This window comes from Stegostoma tigrinum, chromosome 14 (genome assembly GCF_030684315.1).
Source record: "Stegostoma tigrinum isolate sSteTig4 chromosome 14, sSteTig4.hap1, whole genome shotgun sequence".
Taxonomy (NCBI): domain Eukaryota; kingdom Metazoa; phylum Chordata; class Chondrichthyes; order Orectolobiformes; family Stegostomatidae; genus Stegostoma; species Stegostoma tigrinum.
In genome coordinates this window covers 17,095,050-17,116,887 of record NC_081367.1, presented here as the reverse complement: position 1 = coordinate 17,116,887, position 21,838 = coordinate 17,095,050, and the positions used below count along the sequence as shown (strand labels likewise).

General features: G+C 40.9%; 1 protein-coding gene across 6 annotated transcripts in view; it reads right to left on the bottom strand.

Annotated features, from left to right (window-relative positions):
- Positions 1-21,838, bottom strand: part of ppp2r3a (protein phosphatase 2, regulatory subunit B'', alpha) — a 307,995-nt gene that overhangs the window by 54,876 nt on the left and 231,281 nt on the right. For 5 of the 6 annotated variants that reach the window (XM_048542153.2, XM_048542157.2, XM_048542154.2 and 2 more), the window contains one exon: positions 3,425-3,676. In XM_048542153.2, coding sequence (XP_048398110.1) covers positions 3,425-3,676 — 252 coding nt within the window. Of the gene's footprint in view, positions 1-3,424; positions 3,677-6,021; positions 6,390-21,838 lie in introns of those variants that run through there. The other variant, XM_048542156.2, reaches the window with a different exon arrangement.

The following is a 21,838-nucleotide window of genomic DNA, read 5'->3' as shown; positions in this document are numbered from 1 at the left end:
AAAAGGCAGAGAGGCAAGCATTCCTCAATTGTATTCAGGAGTATTTTCTACAGCAACGTGTGTTCAGTCTATTGACAAAGGGCAAAAATTTGTTTCTTGGGAATGAGGTAGCCAAGGGAGATCAAGTGTCAGTGAGACAACATTTAGTAGGCAGTGATCATTGTATCTAAGGTTTAGACTGATGGTGGAAAGGAGTAATGAGCAATTTAGATTAAAAATTATTAACTGGAAGAAAACTAATTCCAATGAGGCAAGAACAGAACTCAGTCAGATAAATTGAACCAAAGATTTTGTGGGAAAGATTTTAGCTGAACAATAGGCCACCTTCAAAGAAGAGGTGGTTTGGTAAATGTATAGTCCTCAGAAGGGAAAAGGTAAGACAGGCAAATCCAGAGCTTCCTCAATATAAGAGACAGACATTAAGATAATGAGGAGAAATGTGCATATGACAGATGTCAGGACTATTACCTTTGAGAAGCAACCTGAATACAGAAGGATCAGCAGGAAGATGGGAAAAAAATGGAGAAACAAAGAGAGATTGTGAAAAGAGACTGGGAGTCAATGTAAAAGTATACCCCAAAAATAGTCACATTAATAGAAACGTTTGGTAAAAACGTTTGGTGTGGTGACCAAAACGGGGATTTACACATGGAGGCAAGAAGCATGGCTGAGGCATTAAATTCACACCTGTCTTTTCAAAGGGAGCAAATGCTGCCCAGGCCAGGGTGAGGTGGGGAAATTCAAATCTCTACAATTCAAAATTGATAAGGAAGGAAACTGAACAGATGATCCGTATTTTAAGTTGATAAAACACCAGAATCAAATAAAATGCATCCACGAATACCGAAGAAGGGAAGAATGAAAACCGCAAAGGCACTGCCCGTAGGTTTTCAGCCTTCCTTAGACTTAGGGCTAGCGTCAAAGGACTAGAGAATTGCAGACATTGCACAGTTGTTCCAAATTTGTTGCAAAGATAAGCTCAGTAATTACAGACCAGTTGGTCTAAGTTATAAAAGTCAGCAGGATAGGTGGAGAGAGCAATCAATAACTTTGATTGTGGGGTAACTTTGAGAAGTAATAATTCAGGATAGAATTAATAGTCAGGTGGACATACGTGAGTATTTTTGAAGAGGTAATGGATAGGGTTGATGAGGGTAATGCTATTGATATGATATACGTGGGCTTCCAAACGTTGTCTGATACTCTGTTGCACAACAGAGTTGTGAGCTAAGTTGGAGCTTACAATATAAAGAGGTCAGCAGCAATGCAGGTATTAAATTGCCTGAGTGATGGGAAGTAGGGAGTAATGGTCAATGGATATTGTTCAGCCATGAAGAAGGCTTGGTGACGAAGTACCCCAAGGGTTGGTGGTGGGACCTTACTTTTCCTGATATGTATCTACAATCTAAATCTTGGTACACAGGACACAATTTCAAAGGTGGCAAATGGTACAAAATTTAGTAGCATTGTAAACTCTGAAGTGATCAGAACAGCACTTCAAAAGGATATTGTCATACTGATAGAATGGGCAGATGGTGGCAAATAAAGATCAATGCAGAGAAATGTGAGCTAATGTATTAGACAGGCAATGCATTTTAATTGTGGAGAGTGGGTATAGAATGAAGTACATTACTCTAAAGGGTGTACAGGAGCAGAGACCTAGGTGCATGTCTGCATAAATAAAGGTAGGAGGACAGGTGGAGAGAACAATTAAGAAAGAATACAGTATTCTAGACTTTCTTCATCGAGGCACAGAATGCAAGAGCAAGCCGGTAATGCTGAACATGTCTAAGACACTAGATTGAGCTCAGCTGAAGCATGTGTACAGTTCTAGGTACCAAATATTGGGAAGCATGTGAACACTCTGCAATGAGTGCAGACAGGGTTTGCAAGAATGTTTCCAGTGATAAGAAACTTCAGTTATGAAGATGGATTGGCGAATTCAGGGCAGTTTTCCTTGCAAAGGAGAAGGTTAAGTGGAGGTTTGATAGAACTTTTCAAAATCATGAGGGGTGTGGACAGTGTACATCAAGAGAAACTTCTCACCTATAAAAGTATTGAGAATGGGAGGTTACACAATTAAATAGTTTGCAAAAGTAGCAACTGCAGCATGAGAGAAAAAATCCTCTTCACCGAGTGATTAGCATGCACGATCTGGAGTTGTGGTGGAGGCATGTACACTTGAGGCATTTGAGAGGAGATTAGACGATTATTTGAATGGAAACAATGTGTACGGTATTGGTGAATAAATAGGACAATGGCAATACGTCATAACATTGATTTGGAGAATTGGTGCAGACATGGTGGATGAAATGGTCTCCTTCTGGGCCATAGAAAATTTGTGACTCTCAGAGGAGCTGTAAAGAAAGGGAAGACTACTCCCATTATTTCCCTTCCTTGTCATCTCTCATGACATCTTCAGGGAAGGGATTATTCCAGTCAAAGTGCGTTATTGGGTCACTCCATCACTCACCAGCAGTGAGGGGCTGCTAAATTACTGGCGGTAATTCAGACTCACCTGTAATTGACTCACATCTTTACATCTTTACCTTACTACCATAGTGTTTCCATTCAGTTGATATTGTTTTGTCTTTCATGAAAATACGCTGAAACAGGATTGAGGAGCAAGCACTTCAATCACTATATGCAATGATTGAGAAATAATGGAATTGAATCAGTTGGGAGAGTTTCCATTGGGTCAGATTGTTGTGGTCCATTCCAAGAAACTGGAGTTCAAAATCTAGGCACACTTTCTTTCTGTAACCTTTTTTTTTTACAAAGGACTAAACCACTGGAGATGATACTCATGAGATTACAGGTGCGATTCTGACCTTGGATGGAGGTTCCAGCAACTTACAGCACAAATATACTGCAGTATCAATTGTGAGCATAAATGTCCACTTGTCAAACTTGACACTATATAGCAACATAGGATTTTATGAAATAAAAGTTCTCACAATAAATTCACTGCCTGCCCTATAAGAAGTAGGCCATTATCAAAGGTCCAATCAGTATAGAAGCTCTATTATCACCTATCTACATGCAGCTTCCTGCAGAGTAGGCGTGGATAAATGTTTGACCTCTTGACACACGTAAGAATGGCTGGGGAGGGTGACAAGCTGAAATCCAATGATGGAAGATCCCACAATCTGATTTAAAAATATTGACATGCAAGAATCCACCTTCAAAAGGGTAGTTAAACATCTCCAGTTAGCAATGTTTTGCTGTGGAGGCCAGTGACAGTGTGTACAGTCAGATTTCTTATGATATTCATGACCAATAACAAAATAACCACAACAATAACATCACGCTTAGAATTATAAGTGGAGTGGATACAAGGGAAAATCTACATTTAAATTAAACAGAAAAAAAAAGCCTTCCTTGTAATGAATTATTTTTGATTAAAACACATATACTCACACACCTTTGTGATTTTGCCCATTTCATAGATATCAGCTTTCTCATCCTCAAGTTCAGCAAAGGCTGCTTGAACCTTGGCAATGGTCTCATTGTGATTGTTGGTAGCACTTGGAAGTCCCTTAGGGAAGTAGAAGCGTGGAATGTTTATGGATACAGGGGTGCTGACAACAACTTTGTTTGAAGGGGGAGGACTGGGAGCAATATTTGTCACAGCAGGGGGTGGAGTTCCAGGTTTCTTTTCTTTATTGCTTTGGACCTGCAACAAAAAAACAGAACACAGAATATAAACTCTGCACTTGTTCTCTTCAAATGTTCTAACGGGCACTGTTTTACATTATTTTGTATGTTTCTTTCATGTTTAATGGAAATATGTAAGAATGATATGGTATGGAGTCACATGGACAAGGAGGCTTTCCAAACTGATGGACAACATACAGCATAATGCAATTAATCTAGCAGGAATAACAATATTTTATTTAGCATTACACTTTATCCATTCACATTGGACATATGTTCAAATATTTATAAGTACTGCCTCTCTGAAGGAGTGGCCTCTTGCAGAGCAGTCTTTTTGTAAATTTTATTGGCTCAAAGTAAAATAGGTATAGGCCAGGTGGTTGTGAGAGAGTTTTGGAGAGTTGCAAATGTTCCTGACCCTACAAACCCCTTTCCATTAAGGAGGCCTCTGGCTGACATTTTTTTCATTCCAGAGCGGTGGTGGGATGAAGGTCAGCCTATTGCCTATAGAGGTAGCCCAAGCAACAATGAAGACAGACTGAGGAACAAGGCAAGGAGGCTAGAAGGACTGCCTTCATTCATTGGGGTACCAACTCAGTTGTAACCATGTTTGTCAAGCCTCATGTTACTCTCCCATGCCACCATATCTCAAATGTTCACTCCATGCTCCCCCAAAAATTCATCACACACCTCATATCTCTTATCCTCCTTTCATGATGGTCATGCCCCATGAATCCTCTATATACATCTCTCAACATTTACCATGAAGAGATCACTAGTCATAACAACACCATCTGGAAACTGTATCGACAGAAGCGGTCTTCTACAGACTCTTGCATGATCTTCTGATGGTGACATAAGGATCTTTACTATCTCAGGTTGGTAATAGTTAATATGCCCACAAATTGCTGAATTACTCCTTAGATTAGCACAGGAAAGAGGATTGGTGTCAGTACTCAACCCTAATCACAAGCCAGTGGCATTATATTGTAACAAGATGACAGCAATGATCTTCTCATCATTGTTATAACATCAGTCACTTACTCGCGTCACCCATCTATTTGCTAACATACCTCATTCATTGGTGCGCTCCACCCACCTCCCCAACTCAGGAGCACACCCACCTCAGCCAATCCTATACCTCCGACCCCACCTTCTACCCTACCCAACTCATCCCTCCGTTACCACTTACACATGTATACAGTCACACTGATCTATTCACTGATGTTCAGACAGGGCTTCTAAAATTTTTTTTTAAATTCACTGTGGGATGTGGGCTAGGCCAGCATTTATTTCCCATCCTTAATTGCTCTTGAGAAGATATTGGTGAGTTGCCATGCTCAATGCAAAGCTGCTAATACCACAAAACGGGGTAATGTCTTGAATTCCCCTGACTGTACTCCACTCCCACGAAGTTCTCCAAGCTACGCTGTGCCTCTCAATTTTATGAAAGCTCAGCTTAGAAGACCCCAATAAAAATCCACAACAGCGTCAAGTTGAGGGAAGCTATGAGCACAGTGACAGTCTGACGATGACTGATCTTATATAGAAGCATAAAACAGCAACATGACAAAACTCATAATGAAAATGAAGTTACTACAAATCATCTCATCGCTTGTGTATTAACATCATTTCAGCGAAAGTGAGTCATTGCTGTTCTCCCTCTCCACCAAAAAGGTTTTTGACATGCACTCTTCTAATTAAGACACTGTCATTTAAGTCATGGCTGTAGTATTTAGCAGGAATTTGGGTGTAGATCTGAAGCTCAGATCAGCAGAGAATGCTGTTAAAGCATTCCAAAGACTGAAGGTCTGGGGGACAACACGCGGCAGATGACGGAAGCGGGCTTTGGAAATGACACGTTTTCCTGTCTTGGATGTGCGGTGCTCGCATCAGTTTGTCAGAAAGAGAGAAATGAAGCCACTGAAAACCCTAGAGGCGGCCGCAACTACAGTAAGTTCAGCCTGTGCTGCAAGCCAGTGTTCAGAAAGAACTGTGGACCCAACATCAGATTGTATCCAGGTTGGCTGGGCAGTCAGGACAGGCATTTACCCAGGATAACATACGATACTGTATTTTACTAGGAACAAAACTGTCGATCTTAGATTAGCACCCACTTTTGCTTAGTCCTACATTAGTTAAGAGAAAGGATTCTGCTCATTCATCATTAGAAACTGATGAGTGTAACATTAAAAGATCACTCCCATATCCATAATAAGGAGTCCCAAGACTCCATATAATAAAGGAATTTAACTTATGCGGGCACCATAAATCAGTGCCAATTGAGTAAAAGATAGCACAATAAAGTCCACAGATTCTCTTCAGACTTTAACCCTTGAAGAGCTTTAAAATACAGTCACGCACCTTTTTTCTTTCGTATAGCATCTGCAGAAATTACTTTCTGTAAATTCTGAATGACAGACATCTTGAAGAATAAGTAGAAAACTGCACAGAACTCATCGACAATCCTTGAAGTAAGCAGCCAACGTTGCAGATTGGTGAGATCCTAGGAGCAGAAAATGCTGCTGCTGTCCTCAAAGGGTTAAAAATTTAAAACCAGGGCCACTGGACCAGGTACAAGACGAAAGCTGGCTGTAAGAGATTCGAGTTTCCACAAGCATCGCGACCAAGCGCGGTCTATCTCCCAACACATTACTTACTGCCTAGGAAAGTGAACAAAGAAGCTGATAACCCCCCTCCCTTTTCTCTCTCAGGACCCCAGTGTACCACAAAGATGCCTGCACTGAAATAAACTTATCTCCATCTCGAAGTGTGCAACTACAAAGCAAAAACTGGAATTAAACACGTGGCAACATTTACCAGGGGGGAAAAATACTAAGTGTCAAGCCGGCATTTTAGCATCCTCCTAATAGCACTGTGGTCAGACTGCCTTTCCTCACAATCTGGAGCCTTTAAAACTCCAGCTTGGCTTGTCTAACCACTATTGCTTAATTTAACTCATCTCCTTTGATGGACTCTTGATCTGAGACTATAGCTCTGTAACATGTGCATATGAGACCATATATAAATGGTAACATGTTTGAAATGTGATATTTTAAACGATCCGCATTTCTCTGCAACCATTAAAACATTTAATTGTAAATCGTTAGCATGTGAGTGGTGATTTTTTTTCTGGATTTTTTAACCAATTTTGTAAGTTTTCAAAACATTAAAAGACAACTTTAAAGAGCCCCTAGATAATGTTTCCCTTCGCTCAAAACGAAACGGAAGCTATCATTTTCCCCTTCAATTTCACGGTTTGATGAACAAATTTAAAGTACATGGCTTGCATTTCTGAACTGTGCAAATGAGGTTTTGATCAGTCCGTTCTAGGCCCTTTTGAAATTTACTGGCCCCTTGGAAATGGGATAGGATACACGAGGGCTGGAAAAATCACAACAAAGTGTGCCGGATGGTAAGTCTGAGATGTTTGTGTGCTGTGGCAGATTACAAAAGGTGTGAATTGCAGCTGCCCATTAACCAGAAGCGTATGGCCAATTGATCAGATGAACTGACCTCTTAATGGGCATTTCATGCAGCTGCTGGCATGGCCTCCTGCCGAGGGAGACCACCAGGTGCACTGTGGTGGTCTCCTACCAGCTTGCTGGGGACAAGCCTCACTTTAATGCTTTGTAGTGTTATACAGAGGGGATATCAGCAGAAAGGATTACCCTGTGGCTCCAACAGTGAGACTCGCCCCTCAATGTGCCAGGGACAGTCTGTTTGGCTCTAGAGTGGCCTTTCAGGGATACCTGCGCTTTCCTGTCCGTAGCAGTCTCAGGAGCAGCATAATCTACATTAATTGTGCTGCTGCTCTGCCAAACGTTGAGTTGGTAGCCCTGGCACAGGTGTCTTAATGAGCCATCACCAGTAAAATACTGTATACTCCACTGTCCCATCATTTTCCTTGTTGGGCTCTGATCCCACATTTGGTCCTAGTGGCAGAGCTTATGATGTAATAAATCAGGGAGATCTGAACCCTGTTTCTGCCAGTTGCAACTTATAATGCTCTTATCGATCTTCCAGATGAGGCCTCAAGTCAAGGTTCCTTTGCCTTCTCAGGAATTTAAAAGAACTGAAGACACAATCTCAAAGAGTAGCAGAAGGGTTCTTTGAACTGCCTTTGCCAACATTTACATCTCATTCAACATTACTGTTGGTTAGTGTCATGTGTGGGGCCTAGCCATGCTCAAAATTGGCTGCTGTCGGTCATAAATTGCAACAGTGACGACTCTTGAAATGTTTTTCATCATCTGGAAAATGGTTCGTGATACCATGAGGTTGTGAAAGGCACACATAAATGGAAATTACTTTTTTCTATTTGACAGAGGAATACCAAAATGTTAACATGGTTCTTCAACTTAAACACGTTGAATTCAACATGCATTTATTACATTTATAATGATAATGATTGTGCAGCCTCCACCTTTGCTGGTTCTTCCAGGACATACTCCATGGCTGATCTGACATTCTTCACATCCACTTTCCTGCCCTCTCCCTGTAATCCTTGATTTCCCAACTGAGTTCTGAGCCTAACAACCTCTATTTTTTAAAAAAAATTGCAAGTGAGGGATTTTTGCCCATTATCCAAATGTTAGCAAGATTGCTGCCCATTGTCTGTTATTTATTAATTAGTTGACTTCAACATTTCTGACAGTATTGTAGAGGAAATGTGCATTTTCCTCTGTGGAAATAGCTAATTGTGAAGGAACATACCACAGGAAGAATTCTTGTGTCTCAGCACTAAAATTCATAAATTCAACACAATGAAGCCTAGCTAATTTCTGTCTTGAATATCGAATTGCAAGAGATGGAAGAGGTGAACAGAAGAAGAAATAGCATGTAGCTGTTCGCTGTAACTCAATTTTAAAAGGTGCTTCTTGGTTCAGGATAACAGTTAGCTGTCATCAGTTTAGGGTGTACAGCTTGTTAATCTGTGATACTGCTTGTGACATGCTTATGAAAGAAGTAGACGAAAGGGAAGCTCAGGCAGTCTCCCAAGCAGGAGTTCTAGCCAGCCTGATTGGTGGTGGACAGAATTAATCCTCTCTCTGATAGCCAAAGAACATTGGAGCAGACGATGAAGAGGTTTAACAACATGGTGTAGGCTGCCAAAATAGAACTGGCCAGCGTTGCACTGCGCAAGATCCAATAGATGGGCATATTTAGCATGGCAGGGCTTTTTCCTGTTCTTTGAATAAAGAATATTGTCTCCTCTCTGCAAGTTTCACATACAAGCCTGTACTTCATTAAGACTGTCATGCAGATTTGTACTGTCACAATTCTTCCTTTGAAAGTGAAGCCCATAAATCAATCTTGAACACTATCTGCATAGTGCATGTTCATTTACTAGTACAAATGTAGGCTGTAGAGTGAGAACTTGATCCTCATTTTATCTGTGCTCCTCTAACATCTTGATCCTCATTCCCAACATGCATTACCAGCAAGTGTATAATAAGACAGTAAACTTAAACTGGAGGACAGCTTCCCATTTCTAAACCATTTGGGTATTTTTAAGTAGCCTCATGGGACCCAAATGTCTATTAAATAGATGAGGGGGATACTTTCTTGAGATGCAGGGACAAGACATCTATATCTTATTTTTGTTTCATTCCGCACATGCATTCGTTTTTCCTGGTAACATGTAACATCCTCTCTTTTTACTGGTAAACCGAAGGGCCCTCTGCAGGTTCCATTGGTAAAGTCACTATTGCACCACATCATGTGTTATTCAGTCCTTCTGCAGCAAGAATGAATTCAGCAATTGCCATTCCAGGGATTTTGATCATCTGTTTACTGGGTGAGAAACAGGAAACGAACAGGAACAGGCAACAGTAGCTCATGTCCTTCCTCAGCTGCAAGTGTTCAACTCATTCAGCCTCCATTCAAAATGAGGAGCGATCAAACATTTTTGCTGTTATTGGGAATTGAGTCAAAGACAGGCATAGATCCACAGCTTGCCATTCAAAGCAAATTCTTTTAGGTTCTCTATCACAGTCATTGCTTTGAATTTGGACAAAAAAGTTCAATGTTTGAAATACAATTAGAAGTGCTGTATGTTTCAAATGTTGTATCATATTGTAACATATCCAGAGCTGGATTTTAACACTTCTCCCACTGGCAGGTTTCAGGGTGGCGAAGGTATCTAAAATCCAGTGTGTAACCAGCTTGCCAGTGACCAACATGCTGTTGTCCTCATGACAATTTTCCCAGTCACGGGCAGAGAGTTGGGTTAAACAGTGGCAGTAAATGCCCTTGCCAAGTCACCATCCTGGCAGGTTTCCCTCCTTAACTGCACCAATTTACAGTATTCACGGGACAAGGTCTTAACCACTCAACTTTTCCTCCCACCATGTCTTCTCCAGGTCTAAACCACACCCCACTTGCCAAGGCATGCCGACATGGCATCTGGCAAGACATGCAACCACTTACAATGTGATCTATCCAAATTCCAAAACTTCATGTTTCATGTATGTTTAGATTACACACTTTTCACCATAATTTGAAATTCAAAACCTTTGAAGAAAAAGTAATGAAACTTTTAGAAATGAAGATTCAAAATGTTCTTGATCTAAGATACAGGTGAGATGCTGCAGCTTTCAAGAGATGAAATTTTTGAGTGGCTTCACATAGAGAAGTAACATCTAACATCTTGACATCACTTCAGCATCTGCAGTTCCCATTATCACTGGACTGCAAGATAGTTATTTTCCACCCAATTTTGCATCCTTTCCTGCAGAGGACTGCCTATACTTTGCTGAGTAGCACATCCTAACAATATGACCAAGCTCATAAAATTAATCTTCGACAATGGTATATTTAGACAGATATATTTAGTTATAGTTAGATATATTTAACTAAAGGAGTTAAGGCAGGAAATAAAGAGCAGGCAGAGATCTGCCATGATCTGATTGAATGTTGGAGTACAATTGTGGGGCTGGAAGGTTTTTTTCTTACTTCTATGTAACAAGATGTAGAATTATTTCATCATGTAGGAAATAAAATAAATTAAATGAGGAATGGGGTGTGGGGGTGCCCGGTGTGGGATCTGAAATAAACAAGATAGGAAGTACAGAAAAGGCAGCACTAAATAAGTGTTGAAATGTCAGAGGAGAAAAATATGCACATTGGAAAACCCAAAAAGAAAGAAAACAGAAAATAGTTGGAACAAATACCGTACTACACTGACTAAAAATAGCAAGCAGCTGCAGACAGATTAACAGGGAGGCTTTGTGACAATAAACAGTACATATTTCAGATAGCAAATTCCTATATGTACTGTTATAAAGCCATGCTTTTTGTCAAAAATGCCTTTATATATTAATTGGCTGAAACCCTCTGATTGAGTTTTACAAGTTCGAAGCTCCATTCTGGACACTTAAAATAGCAGTTTCTGAGATGGTTCAACATTCTCATGATCATACCTGACACATTTCAAATACATTAAGTGGAATCAATTTGATTAGAAAGTCCTAGAAAAAAGAATTACTTTAAAGGAATTAGGTCATCTCCTAACTCTTCAAAGAACATCTCATCACCTGGTGTTTTCACCTGGGTGGTGACTGTGTCTTAAATGAAAGCACCTCTGGCAATAAACTCTTGCCAAGAAATAATTCACTCAGCTATAACCTAATCAAATTGAAACCATGGACTTGGAATTCACTGACCAGAGATATATTTGGGTGACTGGTCATCTGGGGAGTGTGGATCACGTGATGAGCCAGCTGACCCACTTTTTTTGTTTAAAAAGTTGGTTTCCTCAGAACACAAATCAGAACAAAAGAGCCAGAGAACAGATGTCCTCAAACCCTGTTTGCTATTCGACCATCCACACACCAAAAGCAGAGTTATTAAAAATAAACCCAGCAGCTGCTGTCTCTAAGAGAAAAGATAAATTGACTATCAACATTCTCAAACACAGGCCTCAATGCCGAGAGAACACTGAGTACTGCCTGGAACAATCCAGGTTCATCAATCTACACGATTCTAACAAACCTACTTAATTTGTCCTCTTATTCTCCTTGCATGAGCGTGTTTCTTTCATGTGTGTGTGTATGTGTGTGTGTGTGTGCGGTTTTGTGTGCCCACGCGAACTTTGAGGACACGTGTATGTGAAAGTCAGAGAGGTTTATTTAGACTTGAGGTTAATTGCAATAAATATTCTATCTTTTTTAAGAAAATCTAGGAAGAAATTTGACTCTGGGACCTTTACAGTCATAGCATGCAGACAGTTAAACAGCCACTGAATTAGCAAGAATATCTTTTGAAAAGTCCTGTTGTAGCCAAACAAAGAGTAGGAAGAGGAGGGAGCCATCCTAGCTCTCCTCACCAGTTTTCAGCAGAAATAAAAGTTTGCAATAATCCCACAGAATCATAGGGTTGCTCTCAAAAACAAGGGAGAAAGAATTGAAGATGTTGGGGAAAAGGTGACTTCATTTGTGGGGTTTCACAGGATTTCTCCATTGATACCATTGAGAAAACTCATGTTCAATGTGCAGGTAGTAGCCTGTGTATGCTGCTTGCTCCAGGGAATCAGTGTAGTCTGTATGGTGTTGTTTTAAAGCATTATGACATGAATGAACCACATCGTTCCCTGCCCTCATTGCACTTGTACTTGATATGCTAAGCATTTGCATGCAGACTTATAAGAAGAGACCAGAAAAAAAAACCTGAATGCAACAGGAAAAACATAGATCAGAATGTGAGAATGCAATGCTGTGATTTTAGTTTTTTTTAAATAAACAGAAAGCTTTAAAAATTATATACATTTACAAGATAAAAATACATTTGAGTGCCAAAGTGCATCCAGTCAGGAGAGTATCAGTCAAGGTCCATATTGAGAGATAACACTTACAGGAGTATCTTCGTGTGGTTGCTTAAAATATCTGTAAGCAATAGTTTTGAATACAAGCTAAATCTACTCAGCTATCTTTACATCTACTGCATGATTTAACGTGCTTGATAATAAATAATTCAACACTAATCACAAATTGCAATCGAACTTGGATTGGATATTTTCTAATCAATCTGTTTAGACATGGTACTACACACTTCTGGAGAAGATGGGACTTGAACTCAGGTCTGCTAATTCAGTGTTAGGGTAACCACAAGTGTGCTATGAGAAGAACCCTCCAGATATTTTCTAATCAACATGTTCAGAGATGTTATGATGCATTTCTGGAGCAACCAGGATTTGAACCTGAGTTTTCTGACTCAGAAGTGCCACTGCGACACAAGAGACCCTAATAAACTTATTGTGTATGGCATCTGTGAGTGATATGGTCACAACTTAACCTATCATTGATTCTAAAGTTTTTTTCTCATTGTTAAAAAATGTCTATGGACTTAAATTAGTTTACAGTTTTGGAGATGTGGTTCATTGATTTTTCCTTATCTTTTCTAGATGAGATTTACTTCTGAACTGCTGTTTCTTAACTTGAAAAACTATTGAAACTTTTCCCTTTAACTTTTCGTGCTGTGCAGTACAGTCTCTGATCAGCCACAGAACTGGAGCTGTCCTCCCACTGGCACAGTAATATACAATAGTATCACTAAGAGCCTGGCTTCTTTCACTTGCTATGATTGAACAGAAACTTAAATAGAAAGACAATTTGGAAAGAAGCAGGATCATTCAGCTTTTATTGCATTTAATTCTTCAAATATGTTACTCTACAGCCTTTTACTAGACTGAAATGTCCATGATTTTTAAGGAGAAAATTAACTCACATTACACAATGCTGAATGAAGAGGCCTCTATTATGAACAATATTCTCCATTAATTCCACATAACTCACTCATTCTCCTGCACAGTTTGAAAATGTTTGTAAAAATCCAAATTAATGCAAAATAACAGGGCAGTAGACATCCTGGATTAAGCCACTTGCTATTCTTGTCATGACAGGGGCTGACCTGATTTCTTGGACTGCATGACTGCAATATGATATTATGAGCCTTCCCTATTTGTTACATATCATGAACAAATATCACAAAGACTGTGTTCTGGTTGAGAAGATATCTTCAATTTTATTAACCACTCCAACTATTTACATTTCATTGCTATCTCCGATTTACACATAGTTTGGGTTCTATGCTGGTTACTGTTATTGTGATTACTGCTACAACAAAAATATTGATTCCAAAGGGGAGGCAGGTACCTTATACTGGAAGGCCAAATGTTGTGATGTCAATTTACTGTCTTGAAGATACCCATCTGGTTTGAAATCTATGTAAAAATACAACCTCCCCACTTTCCCATTAAAGAATGGAACCCTTGGCGGATAAACAGCTACAAGGATATGTACACATTCATTAACTTCACACATGAAGCTAACACTTTGGTGGATGTATGACACAAACAGTTCTAATCTTCATCCAATGTATCATGACTTGAATCCTCAGTGTGCTGTCTGTCATCACAGATGGACGTGTGTCATTTACTATAATTGTGCGGCTGATATCTGGAACTAATATTACACTTTCAGTATCTGAGTCTTCATCCTTTTTTATTGTTGGTTGATTATATGTAGTTCAGATATGTCATTAATTTGTTTGCAGGGCTTGACCATTGCTCACAACAACTATCTGTGATCTTGTCTGGACACAACACAGTAACGTTTTGGAATTTGACTCCTTACTTTTCGCCTCATTGAAATCCTGTCCAAGGTCCAGTTATATGAAAGAAATATTTACTTCATGCATCAACAAATACCTAATAAGGGGGAAAGCAGGTAGTCAAATTCATAATTGCTTTGAGTAATGAAGGATTTAAAAGTAATTTCTCAGGAATTTCAATGATCCTGACAAAAATTCCAGAGCTTTTAGAAGACCTGCTTAAAGTTTGGGGCAACTTCAGTGGACACATATTTGTGGTCACAGCTGCTTTCAGCTTGTTGAACCAAACAGCTGCCACTAACTAGCTGTCACTACTAACTTCGATCATTGTATGTTTCCTCGGGTATAACATAATTGCCAGTTTTACATGATTTCAGCATTCCTTTTGCCTTAGCCCTTGTAACATATATACATGAAGACTGGTTGAGGCAGATATCTTGAACTTTAATAACATCACTAACTATTTACACTGTTATAAAATTGCAGTCTTACGATTAGTCTGTGTCATATGCTTACTGCTGTCACTGTGATCACTGATAGTAATAACATTTGTGGCAGAACCATTTGGCTGCTTTTCATCGTTCCATATTCTTTTTTTTGACTTTGCTATAGTCTGCAGTTCTTCAACCGAGAACTCAAACAGCTCTTTTTGATTTTCTCAATCAGTGCGCTATTACCATAGTATCTATACCATACCGCCATGGCTGTGAATGAGAAAATACTTGTCTCCATTGGCATTGCTCAAACCACTTTAAAGAGCTGTAATGAAACTGTGTCTGATCCAAGTGTGCTTTCAGATACACAGGGTTTAATGGGGTGCCATAATTGTACAAATGAAACTGTCTATCTGAAATAGAATCTGAAGCCGTTCTCACTTCAAAGTTGAGCTCTGCTATGCATCTTTAATCCTTAACTTTATATAAAGGATTATTTATTTACAGCATGTATTATTATCTGTCTCTCATCCAATTATTGTGTTGTACTAGTTGCTATCTGTAGTTGAGATCACTGGTACATGATCAGGGCTAATACAACTTAAATTCCCCTGAGGCAGGGTGGGGTGGTTAAGTGATGCTGCCATTTCAAATAAAACCTCCGCAGGTGAATGATCACTATGATGACAGAATTCAATGAATGCACTTCCACGCTCCATAATAACCCAGCAAGGTCTGTTTTATAGGGAATTAACTATGAGTAATAATTGTGCCAATCAGTATCAAAGTTGTTACAGCGAGCAGAATTAAATCACAAGGGAGTTTAAAAATGTTTTACAGTGTCCTTTGACATAATCTTGCTCTGTTCCATGGTCAGGTCCTGTAACTCCTTCCAGGAGTCACCTTGTTTCTTCACATGTTGAATTCATAAGCTAATTTTTACCATTTAGGGAAAGGAGGACTCTAGAAGAGGTCAGTGTAACTTTATCATATTGTTGATCTATGCAAGGATTGCAATCATGTTTTGCAGTGTTATGATCATATTTCAATTTGAATTGTATCATTGACAAATGTGTTCCAAAGAACACTTGGAAAGCATTCCAATAATTTTCCATTTAAGTCAACCATCATTTAACACTTACGATTACACACTGAGAATAAACAGGTTGTAAATTAACAAGAGGAATTTGGTTTTTAATGAATGAGAAGTAAGTAAAAGTTAGTAAATACTTGTCATTCAGGTAGAAGTGGATGAGAATATACAGATCACTGCATAGATACTGAATCTGGTTGTACAAAAATTATCTGCTAATTTATCACAGACATTAATGCATTTATAAATAAGCAGGATTATGCTTTTGTTGAAATAAATTAATTAATTTTATCCAGCTGTGTAAACATGTTCACTTATTAATGTTTACGAGCACTGTTTCAATGTCATATTTGATGACAATCAATCATTGTTAGAGCCTGTTGCTCTCAGTCCTGTTTGTCCATGAGCCAGTTCCTGGGACTCAGATCTCTGAATGTACCTCCTTAAATAATTAGCAGACCTGCATGCACCTGTGACTTGAGTAAGGGAATAGGTAACAGATTAAACATAATTTAAAACTTCTGTCTCTGAACATAACTTCACTTGTGATGCAGCTATATAGAAAATGACATGGTACGTAACCTAATTAAGCCATATAGAATGGAAGGTTTGATCATTGGTCTGTATGGCATCAGCTGCATTCAACTTACACCACAAGACCTTTGATACAGGAGCAGAATTGGGCCATTCAGCCTGTTTGGTCAACTCTGCCATTCGATCACGGCTGATATATTTCTCAGTTCCATTCTCCTGCCTTCTCCCATAGCGTTTAATCCCTTTCACTCATTTAAAAACCAGTCCATCTCTGTCTTAAATGCACTCAGTGACTTGGCTTCCAAGGGTTCTGTGGCAATGAATTCCACAGATTCACCACCTTCTGGCTGAAAAAATTCCTCATCTCCATTCTAATGGGTCATGCCTTCACTCTGAGGCTTTGCTCTTGGATCCTAGTTTTTCCTACTAGTGGAAACATCTTCTCCATATCCAGTCTCTCTAGACCTCTCAGTATTCTGTAAATTTCAATGATATCACCTTCATCCTTCTAAACTCCATTGAGTGCAGACCCAGAGTCCTCATATGACAAGCCCTTCTACTCCGGGATCATTCTTGTCAACTTCCCCCGGACCCTAACCAAGGCCAGCACATTCTTCCTTAGATAGGAGCCAACACATCCTTCCTTGAATAGGGCCACAAAACTGCTCACAATATTCCAAATGCGGTCTGACCAGAGCTTTACACAGCATCAGCAATACATCCCAACACTCTTGCGCAACTCCATGAGTCACTGGCTTTCATTTGAAAATGTCCCTTTCATCCCCACTCTCTGCCTTCTGCCAGTCAGCCAATCCTCTATCCATGCAAATGTCTTGCCCCTAATACCATGGGCACTTGTCTTATTTAGCAGCCTCCCATAAAGCACCTTGTCAAAGACCTTCTGGAAATCAAAGTAGATAATGTTTACTGGCTCTCCCGTGTTTAACTTGCTCATTACATCCTCGAAGAATTCTAACAGATTTGTCAGGCATGACCTCCCCCTTGATGAAGCTGTGATGATTCAGTCCCATTTTGCCATGCACTTCCAAGTATTCCACAATCTCCTCCTTAACAAAGGCCTCTAAAATCTTACCAACAATTGAGGTCAGCCTAACTGGCCTATACATTCTCATCTTCTGCCTCCATCCTTTCTTAAGCAGGGATGTCACATTTGCTGTTTTCCAGTCCTCTGGGATCCTCCTTGATTGGAGTGATTCCTAAAAGATCACCACCAATGCTTCTCTAATCTCCTCAGCTACCTCCTTCAAAATCCTTAAGTATAGTCCATCCAGTCCAGGTCATTTATCTACCTTCAGACCTTTCAGCTTCCCCAGCAACTTCTCCTTGGTGTTGGCCACTACACTCACCTCTGCCTCCTGAGTCTCTTGAAATTCTGGCATATGACTAATGCCTTTCACCATGAATAGTGATGCAATGTACTGATTCAGTTTCTCCCTCTTTTTTTTTATTCCCCATCACTACTTCACCAGCCACATTCTCCAGTGGTCCAGTTACCACTCTTGCCTCTCTCTTACCCTTTATGCATCTGGAACTCTTACAATTTCCTTATATTACTAGCTGGCTTACCCTCATATTTCACCTTCCCCCTGCCTTACTGCTCCTTCAGCCTGTTCTGCTGATTCTTAAAGGGTTCACAAACTCCTGGCTTCCTGCTAAACTTCACCATTATGGAGGAGTGCAATTGTCTTCGATGTTTCATGCGGTAGGTGCAGATGAGGTGAAAAATCAGCAAAGGTAATGTGTGTGTGGCTGTGTATGAATGTATCAGTGAATGACAGTATCTGATACGGAGTGGCGCAGTGGTTAGCACTGCGGCCTCACAGCGCCAAGGATCTGGGCTCGATTCATCCTGTGTCTGCATGGGTTTTCTTGAGTGCTCTGTTTTCCTGCCACAGTCCAAATATGTGCAGGTTATGCGGATTGGCCATGCTAAATTGTCTGTTGTGTTCAGGCAAGGTGGATTAGCCATGGGAAGTAGGGGGTTACCGAGATAGGGTGTGTCTGGCTGGGATGCTCTTTGAGGGTTGGTGCTGATTCCATGGGCCAAATGGCCTAATTTCACATTGTAGGGATTCTGTGAAACATTCCTTGATCTAATACTGAATTGTTTTAGGTGTTACAACTGTGATGTCAATCACCCATTATAGAATCATGGAATGGCTAACTCCAATCCCCAATCTGCATTTCTCATCGCATCCCCACCCAGCCTGCACATCCCTGGATACCTCGAAAAATTTACTATGGCTAATCCACCTAACCTGCACCATGCAGACACACTGTCACGGGGAGAATGGCAAACTCTACGGAGTATTTACCTAGCATGGAGGCAAAAAGCAATAACTTATAGTTTTGGGTTGGGCAAGATGTAAAAATTTGAAAAGACTGATTCCGATTTTCAACTTTATCATATCATAGAAACCTTCCAGTATGAAAACAGGCCCTTCAGCCCTGCAAGTCCACACTGACCCTCACAGCATCCCACCCGGGCCCATCCTCATATAACCTACCTAATCCACATATCCCTGAACACTATGGGCAATTCAATGTGGCCAATCCACCTAGCCTGCACATCTTTGGACTGTGGGAGGAAACTGGAGCACCCAGAGGAAACCAACGCAGACATGGGGAGAAGCTGCAAACTCCACACAGACATTTGCCCGAGGATGGAATTGAACCCAGGTTCCTGGTGCTGTGAGGCAGCATGGCTAACCATTGAGCCATCATGTGACCCCACTAATTTGGGGCAATGCTTATAATCATTTGAATACATGTGGATTCATTAACTAAAGTAAGCAAAGATTTGTTTAAAGCAGAATGTTTTTAATTAATTGAAGTGTGAAATTAATGCACAGAGGCTAGTATCCTGTCGCCAAGTCACCCTTTATTTACTTGTACACAGTACATTGGTTAGAGTCAGCTCCCTGGGCTAAGGAGATTCTACATCTCCTGTTTATATTGGTCTGCCAGACCTTTCCTGATTGGCCCAGGTTAACAACCCCAATCAAGGATCTCATAGTCAACAAGGTCCACCTGTTGCTAATTACTGCATCCATTTCCCCCTCTGTGTGGTCCATGGGCCTGGTCTTTCTCTTGTAGATTTTTCTGCAATGTTTTTGCCCCAGTTGCAGTTTGTCTGATTCAGACTGTCACATGGTGGCATTTACCAGACTGTAGCCTATCTCTTGTATCCGGAGCATCTTGGGAGAGTTTTCTCCTTTTCTTCCAAAGGCATCCATCTCGGGCTCCAAAGTTGCCTCGACACGAGAGGGAGGGGGGAGAACCTACGGTTTCTGATAGGCCTCTTTGTGAGGTAACAACTTTCAGGTGATGCATGAGTTTGTTTAGGACTATATCACCTACCTGAACTTTGTAAGTCATTGGACCTGACCTCGCATCAACCCTGCCTCATACCCGTACAAAGCCATTCCCATAGTTCGGGTGCCCTCTCCCCCCAGGTCTAGGAAAATCAAGTTTAACTTGGTGTGGAGTCTTATTCCCATCAGCAACTCTACTGGAGCTATCCTTGTTGTTGTGTGTGGAGTGGTCCTATAATTGAACCTGAACTGGGACAGTTTGGCATTGAGTGACGCTGTAAGGTGCTTCTTTAAGCCCACTTTCAAAGTTTGGACCATTCTTTCTGCCAGACTACTGGACGATGGGTGTTGTAAAACTGTCCTTATATGCGGAATGCCATTCGACTTTAGGAAATACTCAAATTCCCTGCTGGTAAATGACATCCTATTGTTCATGACCAATACTTTCGGGAGACCATGTATCAAGAATGATGCTTGCAGGTTCTCAATCGTCATCCCTGAATTTTCCAAATGAACTTTACGTATGTCCAAACACTTTGAAAAGGCATCTGCACAGACCAGGAAGACTGAGCCCATGAAAGGACCGGCATTGCTGACATGTAACCGAATCCAGGGCTTACCTGGCCATTCCCACAAATGCGAGGGTGCTGTTGGTGGTAATATTTGTCCTTGTTGGCATTCTGGGCACAGCCTCACCAATGCAGCTATGTCAGCATCCAACTCTGGCCACCAGACATGGTTTCTTGCTAGCAACTTCATTTTGGAAAACCCTGGATAACCCTGGAGGAGTTCGGCCAGTATCTAGTGACGAACTTTACTCAGGGCAATCATCCCTGCTCCTCACAGTAACACGCTGTCCTCTACAGTGAGCTGGGCTCACCAGGCCCAGAAAGGTTTCAATCCTGTTTGTGATGGCCCTTCTGTTTCCCCTGTTACCATCAACTGTTTCATTTTTGCTAGGACGGGATCTTTCTGTGTCCACAGTCAGATATTGTCGGCAGTGACTGGAACGGTGCCCAGGAAGTTTAAAACCAAAATGGACTCTTCCAGGGGAGTTATGACCGATGGAGCATCTGCCAGTGGGAGGTGGCTGAAGGCATCTGCATTAGCCGTTTGGCTTCCTGGATGGTGTTCTAACTTGTACTTGTACACGCTGAGGATAAGGGCCCATCGCTGAATTCTACCCAAAGCTATGGCAACACCACCTTGTCTTCCTTCAGTCATCCTAGCAGGTGTTTGCAATCTGTTACGGTAACAACTTCCCATCCATAAAGGTACTGGCAGAACATCCTCACATCAAAGATGACCACCAAACCTTCTTTCTGTATCTGAGCATATTTGCATTTAGCATCAGCGAAAGTTAGGGAAACATATGCTATCGGGTGTCCATCTCTCTTGGGCTAACAGTACCTTGATACCACGTGGGGATGTCAGCGCCATGTCTTGCTTCAGATCGTAGTGGGCCAACACCTTAGATGACGTTAGCTGCTTTTTCACTTCCTGACGGCCACTTCTTAGCTATGCGACCATTTCCAAGCTTGGCCCTTTTTAATAACAGGCGTACAGATGCCAAGATGGAGGCAAGGTTACGCAGTAATTTTTTGTAATGATTCACTAGCCCAAGGAAAGTCCTAAATTCCAGCGCAGACATAGGAGCCGGGGCTCCTTTGATTGCCCTCACTTTATCTTCCAATGGGTGTAACCCGATTATGTGGACTCTGTACCCAAGTAGGTCAGTTGGGGCACCTCGAACACACATCGCTCCTTTCTAAGGCATATGCCCACCTGGGAGAAATGTTTAAGCACTATGTCCAAGTTCTCTAAGTGCCATTAATTGGTCTTCTTGGTTATTAGCATGTTATCGAGAAAAATGGCAACCTGGGGTAGGCCATGTAAAATGTTCTCCATGGTCCACTGGAAAAGAGTACAGGCTGATGACACCCCAAATAGCAGTCTTGTACATTGATATCAACTCTTAAGGGTATTAATTGTGGTGTACATCTGGTACTCCCCATCCTGTCTCAATTGCAGGTAGGCGTGGCTCATGTCCAGCTTCGTAAAAGACAGCACTCGCCTCCCCTGCCCCGCCCCGCCAACTTTGTGTGCAAGTCCTTTATGCGAGGGTTTAGCTATTTGTCCAGCTGTGAGATATGGTTTACAGTTAAGTTAAATGG